We start from the raw sequence: 18,832 nt of genomic DNA on the forward strand, positions 1-18,832 counted from the left end.
GAGTTAAAACTCTGCTTGATAATTAAATAAATAAAAAATGTTGCTCGAACGTCCAGACCAAAGAAAATATTTCAGAAACATTTAAAAAAAATATTGTTAAAATGTTTCTCTGTTTCTGAAATGATTTTCAAATGCTTCTAAAATTAAAAAAAAAAGGTGATTTGGTCTGGACACAACTTTACAATCGTAATGAACAACAATACTTTAATAGATGGGTAGCAAGGTTAGAAAAAGAACAAACTTCAGATATCTTAAAGTTTATCCATGGGCAGGTTTAGACGACACATGCAAGTGATTTCAACAAAGGCATCTAGTTAATTTTTAGATGCTATAAATTTCAAACTTCCAACTTTACTTGACTACTTACTTTACTTGGTACTTACTTGCAACTTCCAACAACTTTATTATCTACACAAACATTCTATCATAGGTTACAAGTCCATCATAAGATGTGTTATGTATTTTAGAGAAAAGGTGCTTATTTCTTTTCAAATATGACAAGAAACACTTTAAAGAAATCACAAAGTTATGAAATTCAGCTTTCAGCTGTCAATTTTTGACTTTTCTTGACTAAGTTTTCAGTCAACTTTCTAAAAAAGTTTAACTTTAATTGGAACTACATTTTGGACATCTGGCCAATCACATACTAGTAGATAGCCTTTCTTCAAATCTTTTATGTCAGAAATTTAGTTTTAGTGAATTTGAAGAATTTTTTTTATTGACAGATGTTTTCAATGATTGCCAAATGACTTGTCAAAAAAATGTTAATGATTGGTTTTTAAATTTGAAAACAAATGATAGCTATAAATGGCCTGTATAAAAAAGCCTATATAAATTTGCCAAAGGTCTTAAAGATTATCAATTTCTGCTATTTTGTGCCTTAAAAGGATACAAAAATAAAATAAATCAATTTTTTATAAATTTATTTCCTCACTTAATTACAATTTCAAATTGATATTACAAAAAAAACAAAATCATTCATTACTCATGTACCGTTTAAAGACATCTCTCACTTGGCTTGCATGGAGCTTGCGAGTGCAGTCACCAGTTGCCACTACTTGCCACTCTTTTTGCCATCAATAATTTTCAATTTCAAAACGCGTTAGGTTTTTATTAGCTATGGTGAAAGCCTTATGCAAGTTGGCATAAATTGCTATATCAATTAAATTCGTATAAGTAAAAAAGTCAACAGCAACAACATTTGCAGTTAGACTCCATGGTCCACCAAGCCAACTGGATAGCTTGACATTAATAACACCGGCCCGTTCCTCAGTGGTTTGTGCCTTGCTATATGTGTTCTGCAAAACAAAAAAGAAACAGTAATCAGAGAACGAAAAGACCAACTATGTCATTACTAAAGGAGTTTTGTGCTTAAGACGTACAAAAAGTGATACAGGTGCAAACGTAGCTTAAAGTTAAATACAAATAATATTGATTGTTGTTCATGTTCAGTGCTTTCACCCAGATGAGAGATGCATGGGGTCTATCTATTTATGGCTAAACCAACAATATAGCCAAGCCGTACAGCAAAACAACAACTCTAGATATCTAGAGTAGCGCTTCAAGGCTGAACTTATAATAGACTTTATTGAGAGTATCAAGATTTTTGTTCTTTCTCTTATTCATTTGTACGAGATGTTTATTTATTTTTGCACACGATGCAAAAATAATTTTTTTCAAGTTAAACAAAAGCACTTAACAATTTCAACGACAATAACAATAACAAGAACAAAAAAAAAACACAATAATAACAATTAATAAAAACAAAAACAAGAAATAGAAAAGAGGAATAAAGATTAAAGTCAATCTCTTACCAGGGCCTGTTCAAGTCCAAGTACTGCATGGAATATCCAGCCTTCATCCTGGATGACTGAGTCGTTTTTCTTTGCAAATAAGAACCTCATATAATCCAATGATGCGGATGTATTCATGTCACCTAGTGAGAATGTCTTCCAAGTGGGGCAGAGTATCTCGGATTCTTTGTAGCACAAAGTAGAAAAAATAGTACAAAATAAATGAGTTTAAAAGCTTTTGGTTAAAACAAATGTTACATAATATACCCTATTTGTATTTTAAATATGTTGAAGACGAAAAGTTTGAAGTTTTATAACAACACTGACTTTTAAGGCGCAGGCTACACATACTGAGGGATATCGTGAATAAAATTTCCCTTCTTCATTTATGATGTTTGAAATAAAGTTGCTGGGGGATTTCTTTCACACTAAAAGGTCTGATTAGTGGTTTCAAAGAACATTGAACATGTTTTGGCGTTTTCCAAGATGTAAAAATACCGAGGGAAATTTTATTCACGTTGCACAAAATTGGAAAAATAAAAGATATTGGATAGAAATTTTAGTTACAAGGAACTATCAGAAAAAAAGGAACTTCCAATTTAGGTGTCTTTTTTAAACAGTCTACTATTGTCAAAATATCAGCTGAGAATATTTGTATTTTATTAGGAAGTCATTATTAATTTGAAGATAACAAACCTTTCTTGTATCAGATTGTCTAACTGCCAAATATTGCCTTGAAATACAAGTAGAAATGGATTTGTAGTTTGCCTAAGGAGTGTTTTGTAGACAATTATGTTTTTGGTAGTTTTTGCACGAAGGAAAAGGCTAGTAAGGTAGAGGAAGGAGTTCCGAGTTTGAAGTTTATGACACTTGAAAAACTAATTTCTTGTCTGGGTAAAAATGTAACGCCAATAAATGCAGTTGACTGCAAATGAAGTGTTGTGTGAACCTGACCAACATCTAATTGTTCAAGTGCCAAACAATTGTCTTCCAGTTAAGGTAACGTCAAGCTATTAAGTCAAGTCCACTTATGTCAAAATGACAGCTAATAATGTTATTTCATTGGTATGCAAGTTGAACTTTATTTTACACTGTAATTCATTTATTTTTTTCACGATTCTATTTGATGTTTTAAGTTAGGGGTGAGTAAATTGGAAGAGGAATAAATATCATTTTTTTACAGAACAAATCACAAATAATAAAAGACTTGTAGCTTGCCCAAAGATTTTTCTTTCAAATATTCAAACCTGAAAAACTTACTTATGGCCTTGGTTTAAATTTACGTTAAAAAAATGCAGTTGACTGCAAATGAAGTTTCTTTATACGTTGTATGAGCCTAACAAAGCTATCATTGGTTTTTATCATTAAAACCAATTATTGGAATTTTTTTACAGGTTGGTTATGGGTACCATTGAAAGTTTCTGTCATTGGAAAAAATGTCCTGATTGGAATTAAGCATTTCAAATTAGAGTTGATAATAAAAAGTAAACTGACAGTGATAGGTGGGAATACAAACAAAATGGAATGATTTTAGTGAAACAATTTTGTTACAAATCGGTAATTTAAAAATCAGCTTATATTACTTATTGAAAAAGCTTACATGGTTCAAAAAATTACAAATGAACTTAAATTAAGGTTCTGCTTTAAAAAAAAAAATTCTGGTAAAATTATTCTACAACTCATTAGATACATTTAAATAATAAGCTTAACAAAGTTGTTTGGTTATACGGACGACATCGGCTACTCTAAGCGAGCTGTTCTAGAAGCATTTTTAGCTAAAGATTAACAGGTGTAAGACGTTGGTCTTGAAGTGAATGAAGTAAATAAAGCCTCATCCGTCCACCGCCTAGGACAGTAAGTTATTTGTTGGTATAGCAGTAATTTTGATGTAATCAAGGAGTTCACCTGCCTCAGAACAAGTGTCAATTCAATGAACGACTCGTTTGGATTAAAAATTACCCTAGCGAACATTTGGCCAAACAAATCGGTTCAAACATTTTTTCTCGAAGACGAGCTGCAATTACAATCCACAGGTTCGAGATAACGGGGAAGACCTAAGCTCCGCTACGAACACCAGGCAGTTACTGACCCAAAAACGCTTGGTCTCACCGACTGGAGGGAGCTTGCAAAGGACCGCAAAGTTTGGAAAGACAAAATATCTCAGGCTGAGAAAATAAATGGATCGTAAGCTGTGAGAACGAATAACAAAGCTAACTTTCCTCATGGCTTTTAAATCCCAAATCAAAAATTTTAATGATAGTTCTAACAGACATCTAAACTTTTCATTAGGAATGCGAAATCTTTCTACTGATTTGTATTTCAATTTCATACAATTGCGATAACAGATTTCTGTCACACACAAATTTTTGGATCAATTAGAACATTTTTTGAATGGCAGTAATGATCACTATAAACCTGTCAAAAATAAATAACATTGTAATCAAATTAACTAAACTTATGTTTCATTCGAATTTGTCAAAATGATCTCCTTTTCGCATGTTTCTTTAGTCAAACTAGATTGATTTACTTTTATTTAAAATCAATTATAAAGATCTACATTTCTCGAAAGTCTTAACAATCTTTACTTGTAAAATTTAGCCAGTTTATATTCCTAAGATTTCTGAGGCTATATATGAGTCGTTTATTTTGAAAGTGGCATAAATCACTTTTGTTTTAAGTCGAGATATTTAAGATATTTGTTATACCGTTAATTACCAATACTTCTCTCGAAGAAATCTTAATAGTTCTCAACTTAGTGAGTGCAAATTTTTTAAAAATTAAAAGATACCGTTCAATTCTATTTAGTGTTGCCATTAACTCGATTTTTTTGAAAAAGTGACTTTTTCCACTTTCAAAATAAACGGCTCATATATTGTTATATATTAACAGAATTCTTCACTAAGAAGTCAAATGAGCTGAGTACATGTTTTCCTGTTTGAATTATGCAATAGAGAATAATTGAGAAATCGAATCCTAAAAATTCAATTCTGAGGTTTTTTTTTTGTTGATTTCTGAGATCACGAAAATCTCCAAAAGTTTAAAATAAATTTTAGAATCATTATCTGTCACTTTAGTTATAATTGATGTTTATGTTTTGATCAATTGCAAAAAATGTTGTATTTTTCACATCAGATATATCAGATAGATTTTTTGACAAATATGGATGAATGTTTAAATGGGTTGGTTGGAACTTATTTATTCTTTAATGTTCTGATGTAAAGTCGAAACATATTGGATTCCAAATTTGACAGCTTAACTGACACTAGTCCCTCTAACAAGAAATAAATCCAACCAAAACAAATCTAATCTGAAACGAGTTCCTTAGAACAAAAAAAAACATTTCTGCTTTGAATCTTAATTTGGCAAAAGAAAACCTCGCATATTATTTAAAATTCTTAAACTAGCCTAATTTACCCTACAATATAGTTAAGTTGTGGCAAACAAGAACAAATTCATATACAGATCAAAAACCAAGAAAAAATCACGCTTCAAGCACTGTCATCATTATACTGTTGTGCGCGACTGTTGCTCCATCATCGCTAGCCACATATCACCGGGGTATGGGGATTTCCTCTCTTGGCCAATTTTTTCCTTTCCATTGTATACATCAACGACTGTTGTTGCAATTATTATTTTTATTATTAAACCAACCTGTACGGTACGTGTTGATATGTCAATTTGCTTAACCCTATAATATCTAGTAAAGGTTTGGTGTGATACCAAACAAGAGACTTTATAGAGAGTTCGCGTTTATGGGCGCCACAAGTCTTATCTTTCTTTTTTTTTGCAATTCTTGGAATTATTATTGTTGCTGTAGTAAAAATAATAATAATCGGTTTCGAGACATCACAACAGAAGAAATGACTAAGAATATTTATTATTATAGCTAGATAAAGCTTAAGCAGCATTACACTTACCACTATCGGGATATGGCAACTCTTCAATTGGATAGATTAGTAATAAGTGTTTTCCAGCTTTACGGATGTCATTCATTGATAGTTCGTAGCATTTAAAGTTACGATCGGCTGTTGAGTTGCGTTTATAGGCTAAATTACCGATTTCTTTTTCTATCACACGAAGCAGGTCACTGTGTCTATCCGGGCGTTTATAGAAACCTTTAAGGAAATTGTGAATCAGAATAAAGAAATATAAGAAAAAAGTAGGAATAGGTTAAAAGAGACTTATAAAGATGAAGTTTTATGAGATCTGGACCAAATTATAAAATGTACTAAGAAAAAAAGAGAACAACATTTTTTTTCTGAAAACGAACAGATCATAAGAATCACATTGAATTCTTTTGAGGCGAATCATTTTGACGTCTTGACATTTGATGTCGCTATTTTTCCAATTGAATTTTACATACATATCTTTGTAAATATCAAGTTGAATCGAGTTACAATGAAGAGACTTCAAAACGATTCAAAAGAATTTAATGTCAAAATCTTCGTTTTTGCCACTTAATCAAACTTAACGAAATATGACATAAGTTTTTTTTCGGTAATCTGAATTTCTGTAATTTTTAGTTTCGGAATTCAGAGTACGGAACAGGTCCTCAGAAAGTTTATTGATTGGTGGTTGATTGAAAGTAGTAGTAAACTACATACATATATTGATGAAATACTTTATGATCATTTAATTTGTTTCGTTGACTTATTTATTGGAAAATATATTTTTTAGGCATTTATAGACTTAACGATTTTTATTTTAATATTGTAATAGATTTCTAAAACTTACCAATGGGAAATGAACTGAAATCCATAATAACAATTTCACCTGACGTTTCAACAAAACGTTTGACATCTTTCAAAATTGGAGCCAATTTCGCTACCAACATGTTCTCGTTTACAATCCAAAAGTTATCATCCTCTGGTGGCGTTCTACTCTTTTTCAAGTTAATTCTGAAAAGTTGTGACATTTTTTGTTTGATATGGTTTTGTTCATAAAAAAAATTGTGTCATAATTTACCCAATACTCATATCAAGAAATCGAATGCCAAATATTAATTGTGACCAAACATCTAAATGTTGAGAGAAGGCATAATCTTTAATGAGATTTGATTTTTGATTTGTATTAAAAGCTCCAGATGCATGAGTTCCTGTTGAAGAAGAAATAAACTTAAAAATTGTTGTTTTTGGTGCACAAAAGTAATCATAACCGATATCCTATGGTTTTTTTAAATTTTCAGCTATATTGCACTTAAGTCAAAAGAACCATGATTATCATTTCTTTAATACTGACTTCAACAAATCTGTCAGATTTAGTTATCCCAAATTGTAATTGAAATGAATCAAGCTAACGAGTATATACACATGTGTAAGTGTTATTCATAAATGATTATTTAAATCAGATACATTTCGTTATAATTTTCCATGAACGATAAATTGGATCTCACAGCCGAAAAAAAAAACATAAAAAAAAAGGAAAATGAATGAAAAGATTTAGAGGTGATTAAATTGTTATTCAATTCTTACAATGAATTCGTTTTTTTAAATGACAAACCTGACCCAATACCTAAATCAAAACAAATAATTGAACCTTGCAGCTAAAAATAATATTTTGACTGTTTCAATTCAATGTCTTCGAACATAAGCAAATTTTAATTTTTGACGTAAGCTTATGTTTTCCAAATCTCTAAAGTCAAAGTAACTTAACGAACATTTAGAGCTAAAAATTAATAAGTTTCCATACGATCTTTAAACGCTACTTTCCCATTTTAAATACTTTATTTAACGAGTTGGATTCTTAAAATTTTAGCTGTTCACGACTAAAGACTTGATTTTCACGTCGTTCTAGGCTAAAGACAAGATTTTGACGTCAAGAATTATTGTAAAACAAAATTTTGAATGGAAAATTTTATTAATTCACCCGATTTCGAACAAAAATCATTTTTTGAATCAACTGTTCTGAAGATACAAAATTTTTGAATCAACTGTTCTGGCAGATAGAAATTCTTGGATACCTTTTTTTAAAATACCAGCTATTTTGGATTAGCTGTTTTTTTACAAGTAAAACACTAACAAAAACATATCCGGATACCCTATCTGTCTGAAAGTGAACGTAGCCATTACTTAAAATGTTTGTGATCTAATCCTATATATAGCTTAATTAGTACTGTTTCCTTACTTTATTAAACTGCAAGACCATCTGTCAAACTGAAATACAATGGTGCTTTATGTTTGTTAATTTAGATTTGAATATTCAGCACAAGTTATTTTTTCCCGTGGCCAAAATGGTAACCGTATTCATTTTGATTGAAATTATTTTGTAAGCGTTCTTTCTTGCCAGTTGAAGTAATGTCAGTGAACCAACTTATTCATTCAAAACTATTTCATATTTAAGAGCAAATCTTCACATTCGAACGAATCAAAAACCATCATCAATACAAAAAATAAATTGACAAATACAATATATATTGTTTTATTGGTGCAAGGGCCATATCTTTTATTAAAATCTGTAAATTTTACAAATAAATCAATTTAATCTTTTCCCAATAAAAGTTAAAAGATAAAAATAAAATATATCCACATTAATTTTACCAATGAAAAACCATAAAACAAGTTCAAAAATGGCATGAGAACTGTCAGAGAGGTATTTGGCAAGTTCAGACAAAATAAGCGACTTCATTTGCAGTTAACTGCATTCTTTGAACGTTAATTTTGATCAAGGTAGCTAGTTAGTTTTCCAAATGGCGCTTCAAACTTTATTTCACTTATCTATACCTTCAAAATCGTTATTGTCTCAAAAAAAAAACACTCCTGATACAAGCTACAAGACCATCACGATATTCATTTTGTATTGTAAAGATATTTTTCTTATTTCATTTCCAATTTGACAAGGAACCCTTTTACACAAAACATTAAATGGAATTGTTCAAAAAATAAATAAATCATATCGGAATAAAGTTCAGCTTTCAGTTGAATGGAAAACAATACCAATTGTCATTTTGACATAAGTCGACTTGACTTGATACTTTCCAGTCAACTTTCCAATAAAGTTGCTTCAATTGGAAGGCAATTTTTCGGCAGCTGGCCAATCAGATACTAGAAATCAATTATGGCTAAAAGACAAACACGCTTCAGCTTCAGCTTCGCCTGACGTTTACAAGTTCAGCCATAGGAATTCAATGCATACTATCACAATGGAGCTTCGACCTCACCTTTCGTTTGGCAATCGTAAGGAAAAGAACGTAATGTAACGTAATGTGACTCCAAACGGAAGCTCTAGTTCAATTATCTGGACATTTGCTTTGTCTAACAGCTCAACAGCTGTAAAAAAATGTCAACAAACAAAATATTTACTCTTTGGAGGGATGAAATAATAGAAATGTCATTCAAACAATCTCGAAGCAAGGCCACCGTAACGCAGACGAAGCCGAAGCTGAAGCGTGTTTTTGATTCAGCCATTATATCGTCTGAACTTCCCATTGGCCTTAGTCAGTCAACATAAAGGACTTTGCAGATAAGACAAGTTTTTAGTTTCTGACAATTGAAAAATGTCAAATGTTTGAATTTACTTTGGGATGATGTTCAAGAATAAATGTTTGCCTTTGATTTTCTAGGATGTAGAAATAATAATTACTTCCAAAACACAGAAGCTATCATTTTCTTAAAAAATCACTACATTTATTTCTAAGGTGACATTTTTAATTATTATCTCCTTTCAAGAATTTATTTTTCATATATTATAAAGAAATATACATTTATGCGGAAGGTATGACGACCAGCATCATAAATCAAAGAATCACAAATTATTTATGAAATCACCATGAAAATAACATTTGTTTCTTTTCCCAGAGACGCACCAAGGAGCAAATAAAACTAAGCAATGAAAGACGAACTTGGGTCAAACTTTACCGCAAAGGCCTCAAGCAAAAGCTTTTTTTGAGAAGAAATTTCGGCTATATGAGTCAATTCTCCAAGAATAACAAACCATCAAATTCACTTAAAAAAATGTAACCATACTTATTTTTGTTGCTCTTACCTGGAATAAAAAGACTTTTTAGTGGCACTTCAGCTACATGACTAGTTTTTCCCATCCAATTGGGTAAGATTTTCATACATTCCACGGCCAAAAGTTCCATCCCTCTAAAACTTGCCACAAAAAAGTCCAAACATTTTCCCTTTGGATATTCCGCTGGTAAAGTGTTTACATCTTCACGATTCCAACCCCTTGGAAATCTTAGTTTTCCAATTTTAACATTTGTTGTAACCTTTCCGGTGGAATTCTTAAGATCGTCAACTCTGGCCAGAGGTTGTGTATTGGACACAGATGGATCATCAGGAAACAAGCCGATCCATTCGGGTTTGTTGCGGCAATCCGGTCCCCAGTTGATTTCCACAAAAGACTCCTCGATGGACTTTCCATTTAAGGAAACAGTCAGATAAACCGGACATGCTTTATGTTGTATAGGAATTTATGGTGAAGGAGGTACATGGTGACGACGAATGGCGACGCACGGTAGAAAAGTCAAGTATAAGAAGTTAGACAGCATAATAAAAATAGTTGTCCTTTTTAATCAGAAATACAATTTATTGTGTACACTACTCGTACCTTGGAGTGTAGCTAACGAGGTGATGAGCAAAAGTAGCAACGTCCTGGTTGTCATCGTGAGGTACAAAATATTTGAAAGATTAATTGCTGCCATTTTTTTGTTGTCGCTGCTGTCGCGCCGCGCGCTGTATACTGGGCCGGTTCCTCTTATTTGACAGAAGGAGCAAAGTGCGAGAGAGGTGTAAAAGAATAAGAAATTCTTTTGATTTTAGCAATTCAGCCTCAGCCTTAGCCTCATTGACTGTGAACTTGATATTCCAGATTATGGCGTCTTAATAAGAGAAAAAAAAAAATAGTAATAAATTCAACAAGATACGTTTAAGTCCAAGTATAAACGCGATATAGAAGCTGGACGGGGACAAGAAAATAAATAAAATTAAACTTGTGCGTCTTGTCCAAGTGCAACTTAGACTGATGAGTAGTGATAATGTCAACTTTTTTGTATATGACACTACAGGGAAGATGTTTCGAGTTGAACTATACTGTACTGGGGGTAGATTTTGTGACACGACACGAGACGATCGACCGCCACCAAGCTGCCGAAAGCCTATAAAAGGCACTTTAATAGAGTCATTTCCTCATTAAGACCATATGATCATCTGCGTTTTTTAAGTTACGTTATACTTAGTTCGTCTTGTGAGGTTTTTGTCATCGTCACTTCTTGATTGTCCAATCAGTTGGATAGAAATTATATTATATCACCTCTCGGTAGAGTAGACCGAAAAATTATAAGAAGAATGATGTTCATTTGAGCTTTAAACGAATGACAAAGCCTCATAGAGCAAGCGTTAATTATGTTTCCAATTTTGTGCGTGTAAATATGTATTTAAATACATTTTTTGCACAGTTAAAAGAGGTGATGTCAAATGTATGTTTTATAGCGTGTCAAAAAAGTGATATAGCTGAGTTAAAGAATGTAGAAAACGACGACGCAAGGTCAATTATTGAAATTGGAGATTCTATCACATTGACCTACATAGCGCATAAAAAAGTAATGAGCTAAAACTATTTCACAGAAAATTGTTTACCTCTAAAAATGTGTATACTATTGAGAGAAACTGAAGCTTTCAAAAACGTCAAATTCACCGTTCTGCTTGAATGTAACGTAAACTTGCTACGTAACTGAAGACAAAATCTGACAATTGACGAATGACATGCATCATTTTTTACCATGATGCATGTCGAAGAAACAATAATTAAAAATTTCGTTTACGCCCGAATAAATTAGAGTTTTTACATTTGTATTACGTTTTCATGGTGTATTTTGACGGGAAAGCTGATTACAATTATCATAACTACTTTGCTTTCCATTTTTGGCGCTACAGCGCATTGTGCTCCTGGGCCTCAAGTAATAACTTTTGCCAGCTGGCTCATCTCTCAATTTCGAATACCAAGTTTACGTGCGTCGGCCTCAACTTGATCACTCCACCGGAGATGAGCCCTGCCTCTGCTTCTTGTTCCCTCAGACTTGGCGATGAATACCTTACGGGCTGGAGCTTCGATGTTCATTCGCTCGACATGCCCTAGCCATCTAAAGCGTTGTACACGCAGTTTTTTGGCAAGTCGCTGTACAGCTCCTATAACTCCTGATTAAATCTTCTCCGCCAGGTGTTACTTTACTTTCTTGCATCACTTTACTTACCGGACCATAGATCGTACGCAGAACGTTCCTCTCGAAGATACCAATAGATCCTTCATCCGCCTGGGAGTGGGTCCTTGCTTTTGCACCATACAGCAAGACTGGGATGATTAGAGTTTTGTACAGTGTCTCTTTGGTACTTCGCGATAGGGCCTTATTCCTCAAATGCTTACTTAGGCCAAAGAAACAGCGATTAGCAAGGGTAATTCTGCGTTTGATCTCTGCGCTGATATCATTTGCAGAATTAACAACAGTGCCCAAATAAAGAAACTCGTTTATCACCTCGAAGTTGTACCTGTCAATTATCACATTGTGACCAAGTCTACGGTGTGAATCGACTCTATTTGATGACAGTAAATACTTTGTTTTGTCCTCGTCAACAGAGACCTATTTAATGTTAATGTCAAGGCCCATCTTCTTCGCCTCAGACTCGACATTAGAGAAAGCACCCGTCACTGCTCGTTTGGTTCTTCCCATAATGTCGATGTCATCAGCATATCCAAGATATTGTGTGGATTTTTAAAAGATGGTGCCACTTGTTTTGGCGTTGGTGTTGCGCACCACTCTTTTAAGAACAATATTGAAGCAGCTACATGACAGCGCATCGCCTTGTCGAAGTCCTCTGGTGGTTGCGAAGGTTTCAGTCGTGTCCCTTCCAATTTTGACGCAGCAACAAGCATTTTCCAGCGTCATCTTGAAAAGCCGTATCAGTTTGGTGGGGATACCAAAGGTCAACAATGCACGGTATAGGTAGTTCGTTCCTGTCTACACTGTCATAAGCTGCTTTAAAATCGATGAAAAGATGGTGCGTTTTGATGTTATGTTCTTGGGACTTTTCCAGGATTTGGTGTAGAGTGAAAATTTGGTCGATAGTGGATTTTCCAGGCCTGAAGCCACACTAGTAAGGGCCAATTAGTTTGTCAGTAAATGGCTTCAGACGTTCACATAATACACTGGACAAGATCTTGTACGCGATGTTTAAAAAGGTAATGTCTCTGTAGTTGGCGCAGAGAAGGCGGACACCTTTTTTATGGAGCGGGCAATGGAGTAGGTAGCATATTCTTGTATGGTGCTGAACTAATCAGTTCTTCATTGTTGAATCAAACTATCTCACTTGCACTTCATAAGAAACATCGAAACACCATTTGCATTTTAGAAAGTGCTGTCAAACTTAATCATTTTTAAATCTTCTTGTGCGGTGAAAACACCAAAAAGATTTATTTAATCTAAACCGAGATGAGCCTTTGGTGGAAACATAGCAAAACTTAATTATCTTTTCCATTGTTTTCTCCTACAAAATAAGCCCAGTTAGTTCATTTCCATTAACAAAACTAACTAATATCAACAGTAACAGATTGATTTTTTCCCCAATGGAAAACACATAATTCCAAATGCACAACTACTCAACGAACACAGCCATCGAGATACACTGCAATATCAATCGTGCTAATATTTGAAAACGAAATCACATAAGATCCATTAGAGACTCGTATAAATGTCAAAAACTCATCCCTAGTAGGATTCTACTCTAACTTTTATCGCTAGTGTTCATACTATGGATATTGTTTTTGTTATTTGTGTAAAACCCTACTATCCTATACTGGATAGGTTTTCCAATAAAACACGGGCAAAATACAAAATATGGAATGTTTAAAATTTTTTTAGATCCAAAAAGGAAAATTTAACATTTTTGATCATAAAATAAATATTACTAAGACAATATAAGAGCTTAATTAGAAATGAGTTCATTTCGATATGTATACACTTTTGAACTGATAGAAAAATAGAGCCATGGACAGGCAGACGGTCGGAATTGTGGGACCTACTTTTTTCGACTCTCTACGTAATGTCATTTTTGATGAAAATCTAAGGTTCTCAAATGCAATACTTGCCTTATAGTTCTTATAAGGAAAGGATTTTCTTTGAAAAAATTAAGACGTAAATAAGTTTTGGTGGTGGTTCTCATTAAAAGTCTTTAAAAATCCATTAAATCATTTTGCACCGCAACACAAAATTTAGGGAACGGAGGCAAAAGCTTACAAAGGTAATATTTTTGTCCTTTATCATAAAAATCGGACCCTTTAATTCTAATTAAAAAACTAAAACACAAATAATTTTGGGATAGTAAAAAGATGACAAATTTGCGCACAAGACGATACTTCCCGATATTCACGATATATTCTGAGCATTCTCCAAAAAAAAATACAAATGTATTTTAGGTATCATAGGAAAAGTCCAAGTTTCATAGCACGATCTTAATGAAAACACAAAGTTTAGACTGCTATAGCTTTAGATCTAATTGAAGTATACACACCATTAAAATCAAGGTCGGATCTAGATTTTTTATCAGGGGGTGGTCACGCACTTAACATATAAAGGGTGATTTTTTTGAGGTTAGGATTTTCATGCATTAGTATTTGACAGATCACGCGGGATTTCAGACATGTCGTCAAAGAGAAAGATGCTCAGTATGCTTTGACATTTCATCATGAATAGACTTACTAACGAGCAACGCTTGCAAATCATTAAATTTTATTACCAAAATCAGTGTTCGGTTCGAAATGTGTTTCGCGCTTTACGTCCGATTTATGGTCTACATAATCGACCAAGTGAGCAAACAATTAATGCGATTGTGACCAAGTTTCGCACTCAGTTTACTTTATTGGACATTAAACCAACCACACGAATGCGTACAGTGCGTACAGAAGAGAATATTGCGTCTGTTTCTGAGAGTGTTGCTGAAGACCGTGAAATGTCGATTCGTCGCCGCCGTTCGCAGCAATTGGGTTTGTGTTATTCGACCACATGGAAGATTTTACGCAAAGATCTTAGTGTAAAACCGTATAAAATACAGCTCGTGCAAGAACTGAAGCCGAACGATCTGCCACAACGTCGAATTTTCAGTGAACGGGCCCTAGAAAAGTTGTCAGAAAATCCGCTTTTTTATCGACAAATTTTGTTCAGCGATGAGGCTCATTTCTGGTTGAATGGCTACGTAAATAAGCAAAATTGCCGCATTTGGAGTGAAGAGCAACCAGAAGCCGTTCAAGAACTGCCCATGCATCCCGAAAAATGCACTGTTTGGTGTGGTTTGTACGCTGGTGGAATCATTGGACCGTATTTTTTCAAAGATGCTGTTGGACGCAACGTTGCGGTGAATGGCGATCGCTATCGTTCAATGCTAACAAACCAGCTAACTATTCCAGCTTTGGAAGACAATATTTCCGAAGAATTTCGGGCTATTCCGGCCGAAATGCTCGAAAAAGTTACCCAAAATTGGACTTTCCGAATGGACCACCTAAGACGCAGCCGCGGTCAACATTTAAATGAAATTATCTTCAAAAAGTAAATGTCATGGACCAATCTAACGTTTCAAATAAAGAATAGATGAGATTTTGGAAATTTTATGCGTTTTTTTTTTAAAAAAACGTTCTCAAGCTCTTAAAAAATCACCGTTTAGAAGAGTTTTTACTTTCCGCTTAAAAATGTTCTTTAAAGAAGGCTTACAAAATTTAAATAACATAATGCGCATCTTAACCTTAAATGTTCACATTTCAAGTGCTAGAGTGACAACTTCAGTTATTAAATTATTTTAGAACGCTATTGTCCAGCAAGGTAGAGCCTAATTATTTAATTTATTAGACTTTCTCCATTTGAAAGCATTCCAAGACTCTAACAGTTTTCTAAATATGCCATATTTAAAAGCAAAACAAAATAGTATTGAGGGTTTTTATTGCTTTCTTCCAAAAAAAATATACTCTTTTTTGTTGCCATTTTTTCAAAAATTCAAAAACCCAGCAAATGAGAAAGATCTGATATCAAGAATTTTCTGTTTTTTTTTTTTTTTTTGTTGACGTAGTTTTTTCAGACTCAATTTTCGGGAGTCTATTATTACTATCGCTACCAGTCTGCTTACTCGTAGATTGGAGCTGATGGTTCATCTTAAAGGAGTCAACAAAACTTTAAAATTGTAGAGAGACAAATTTTTGTTTCTTGAATTCAAGGAAATGAGTGCATTTAAGTACATAATTTGTACAAAATTTCTCTGAATATAAAATAAAAACAAACTAAGGCAAACAAATAAGCTGGGCAGAAACTTTTGTGTCAGTCACAAATTACATGTTTCAGAATCATTTTTCACTTCAGTTCTCAAGAGATTCAAAGCTTTTATATTGATAGATATGAAATGTGCATAGTGTTTTTCAATAAGCTATTAGCTTAATAAAAGTGTCACTTTTGATGTTTTTGGGACATTTATATTCTTAAAATTCGAGTTTAAATCTCACTTCTATGTATGTGTATTGGCCGGCTGCAATACCTGCAAAAAAATGTTCTCAAAAATTCAAATGCCATTAAAAAAAATAATGATATTTTCTATTATCAAAAATTATCATTAATTTGAAAATTTGACAAGATTATTGAAATCTGATTATGTTGTTGAGAAAATTTACGTTCTGGAGCAATAATAAAATATGTTTTTCTTGTAAAAAGAAGGCGAACAAAATTAGAGAAAGTTCTAAAAAAACCTATCGGTTAATTTCTGAAAAAAATTCGAATTTTCGAATTTACACCAAAAAATTTGTATGGGGACTGTTATATTTAGTATTAAAACATGAACAAAAAACGCCTTAAGCTAATCGGCTTGGTTTCAATCGGCACAGTGATTTATGCTTTAGTGGCTAGGACAGACAGACAGACGGATGGAATGGGGGACCCACGTTTTTTTAACTTTTTTAACATCCTATACATAGTTTCTATGTGTCGCAAGTAAAAATCACATCAATGTTCACTATTTATGAGCATACAAAAAATAGGATGGAATTGAAATTGAAGATCTTTTATTCAAGGTTTCTTCTTAAAAAACTGAATTTTTGCTCTTTTTCTTGGAAACAAATTTTATGACAATAATTTAAGGCACTACTTAAGTTACAAAAATTTTAAATGTTTTTGACAACAAACCACTTTTTGGTGAATTAATTAAATAACTAACAAATCCTTACTTACACAACTTAGCTGCATAAGCTTTATGGCGCATATGACCCCCCCCCCGGAACGTCCATTATTCAAAATTGAATGCATTTGTGCTAAGTTTTTGGAATAGAGCTGAATGTCAGATTCATACTATGGTCTTGGTTCAGCCCTCAGTTAAAAGTGCTACTTTTTGGAACAAAGTTTAGAAAGTAAAATACAAATTTTGTTTTTAAAAACAAAAAATATATAATTCAAAATATAATAGGGGTAATATCCATTGACTCAATACGATTAGTTTTGAATTGAAATATATGATACAAAAATACAAACAAATTATATATCAGGGGGGGTCATGACTCCTACGACCCCACTTTGGATCCCCCTTTGATTAAAATATCATATCAGTTTCATTGTCTGCAGGTTGTTCTGAGTTAATTTTTGGAAAAATACAATTTGTGAGAGTTGTCAAATAAAAAAATAAAATGGAAAACAAATAGTTTTGGAAGTTTGTGACGGACATAGCACAATTCAAAATTCTCTAATCCAAAACATTGTTTTATAATTTTATTTGACTAAATGAACTACCCTTAATTTTCGTGCCTTTACCCTTTTTATTAAACTGTAGACCTCAGCTAATTTTTAAAAAAGGTTATTTGATTTTCCACTTAACTTTTACGGACATTAAATGAATGGTTAGGGACTTATAAATGAAACTAACCACCATAAATGCAGCTATGTCCAAATTTTTGAAATAAAGAACAAATACAATGTTTAAATATTTTTTTAAACTTATTTATCAGTATTTATTTATTTTCGTAACAATTAACATTATAAAAAAATTAAATATTATAATCTAAGTACAAACATTATTAATCTTAAATTCAATACAATATTTACAAGAATATGTACAACATTATTTCTATATTACGTAGTTCATTTATTTACAATTTGTATTAAATATAATACAAATAAAACATTTATTTTTTTTCGAAACATGTTTTATTTATTAAAAAATTATAAATTTACAAAATTTCATAAAACGGAATGTATTTATTTGTTTTCGATAGTTTTTTTTTATTTTTCACAGGTACACTATTTTACATATAATAATTAAGTTTCTTTTGCTATATTATTTTATATTAATTTATTGAGGTAGTACAAGATATTTTAATTATTTATTGTTTATTTTTTATTTAACTGTAGTAACATAAAATAATTATAATAATAATATAAAATGGATATATGTATGAGGACACGGAAGAGAATTCTATATATTTCATCAACAAATAAATAATATTAAAATAAAAAAATGGTTAATAATATTTAATTATACTTTAAACTTAACTTCAAATATATTATTTAATAAATAATTTAAAACAGTCTTGTAGTTGCATTTGTGTATGGTTGTTGTTGGTTTTTCTTTTTTTTGTTTTTCTCTTGGTGTATAGGATTTTTAAGAAGATTAGGAATTACAATGTTTTTATTTTATTGTACGTTTTTTTTTATTTATATTTTGTTTGTTTTTAGAATTAAATCTGAAAATCTTAAAAATTTAAAATAAATACATTTTTTTATTTTTTGTTTATCTTAAAAATATAACATAGTTTTTTTTTAATGTTTCGATATAACTGGGCATATATTTAAATTTTATTTTATTTACAAACAATTTACAATATTTACAAGTAAATTAAGCAATTTATTTACAATTTGAAATATTTCATTCGATTGTACTTTAAAAAAGGCAGTTTATATTTTTTTTTGTTATTAAACATTTTGTAAAAGAATTTAAAATAATAAAGTTAAGATAACAAATAAAAATTAAGGAATATCCTACAGAAGAGAGAAAGAGAGTAAGTTGGAGATAGTCGCACTGGGTTAA

General features: G+C 32.0%; 1 protein-coding gene and 1 long non-coding RNA gene across 2 annotated transcripts; one reads left to right on the top strand and one right to left on the bottom strand.

The window, feature by feature from the left end:
- Positions 1-906: 906 nt before the first annotated feature.
- On the bottom strand, positions 907-10,835 carry LOC129947785 (uncharacterized). Its single transcript, XM_056058485.1, has 7 exons — positions 10,344-10,835; positions 9,774-10,187; positions 6,759-6,888; positions 6,528-6,691; positions 5,711-5,908; positions 1,815-1,978; positions 907-1,298 (listed from the first exon to the last, which is right to left on the bottom strand). Exons 1-7 carry the CDS (start codon positions 10,435-10,437, stop codon positions 1,077-1,079), a joined length of 1,386 nt encoding a protein of 461 aa, XP_055914460.1. The 5' UTR covers positions 10,438-10,835; the 3' UTR covers positions 907-1,076.
- On the top strand, positions 9,340-9,805 carry LOC129947786 (uncharacterized). Its single transcript, XR_008781762.1, has 2 exons — positions 9,340-9,503; positions 9,587-9,805. It is a non-coding gene; the product is annotated as an uncharacterized LOC129947786 (long non-coding RNA).
- Positions 10,836-18,832: the final 7,997 nt, after the last annotated feature.

The sequence above is a fragment of the Eupeodes corollae genome, chromosome 2, assembly GCF_945859685.1.
Source record: "Eupeodes corollae chromosome 2, idEupCoro1.1, whole genome shotgun sequence".
Taxonomy (NCBI): domain Eukaryota; kingdom Metazoa; phylum Arthropoda; class Insecta; order Diptera; family Syrphidae; genus Eupeodes; species Eupeodes corollae.

What these genes read in the sequence shown, in the direction of transcription:
- LOC129947785 (XM_056058485.1), bottom strand. Translation starts at nt 10,437, where the DNA reads ATGGCAGCAATTAATCTTTCAAATATTTTGTACCTCACGATGACAACC. An exon ending in AAAAAGTCTTTTTATTCCAG is followed by an intron (nt 6,889 to 9,773) that starts GTAAGAGCAACA and finishes CTTCTTCAACAG; the next exon opens with GAACTCATGCATCTGGAGCT. An exon ending in TTTCAGTTCATTTCCCATTG is followed by an intron (nt 5,909 to 6,527) that starts GTAAGTTTTAGA and finishes ATTTCCTTAAAG; the next exon opens with GTTTCTATAAACGCCCGGAT.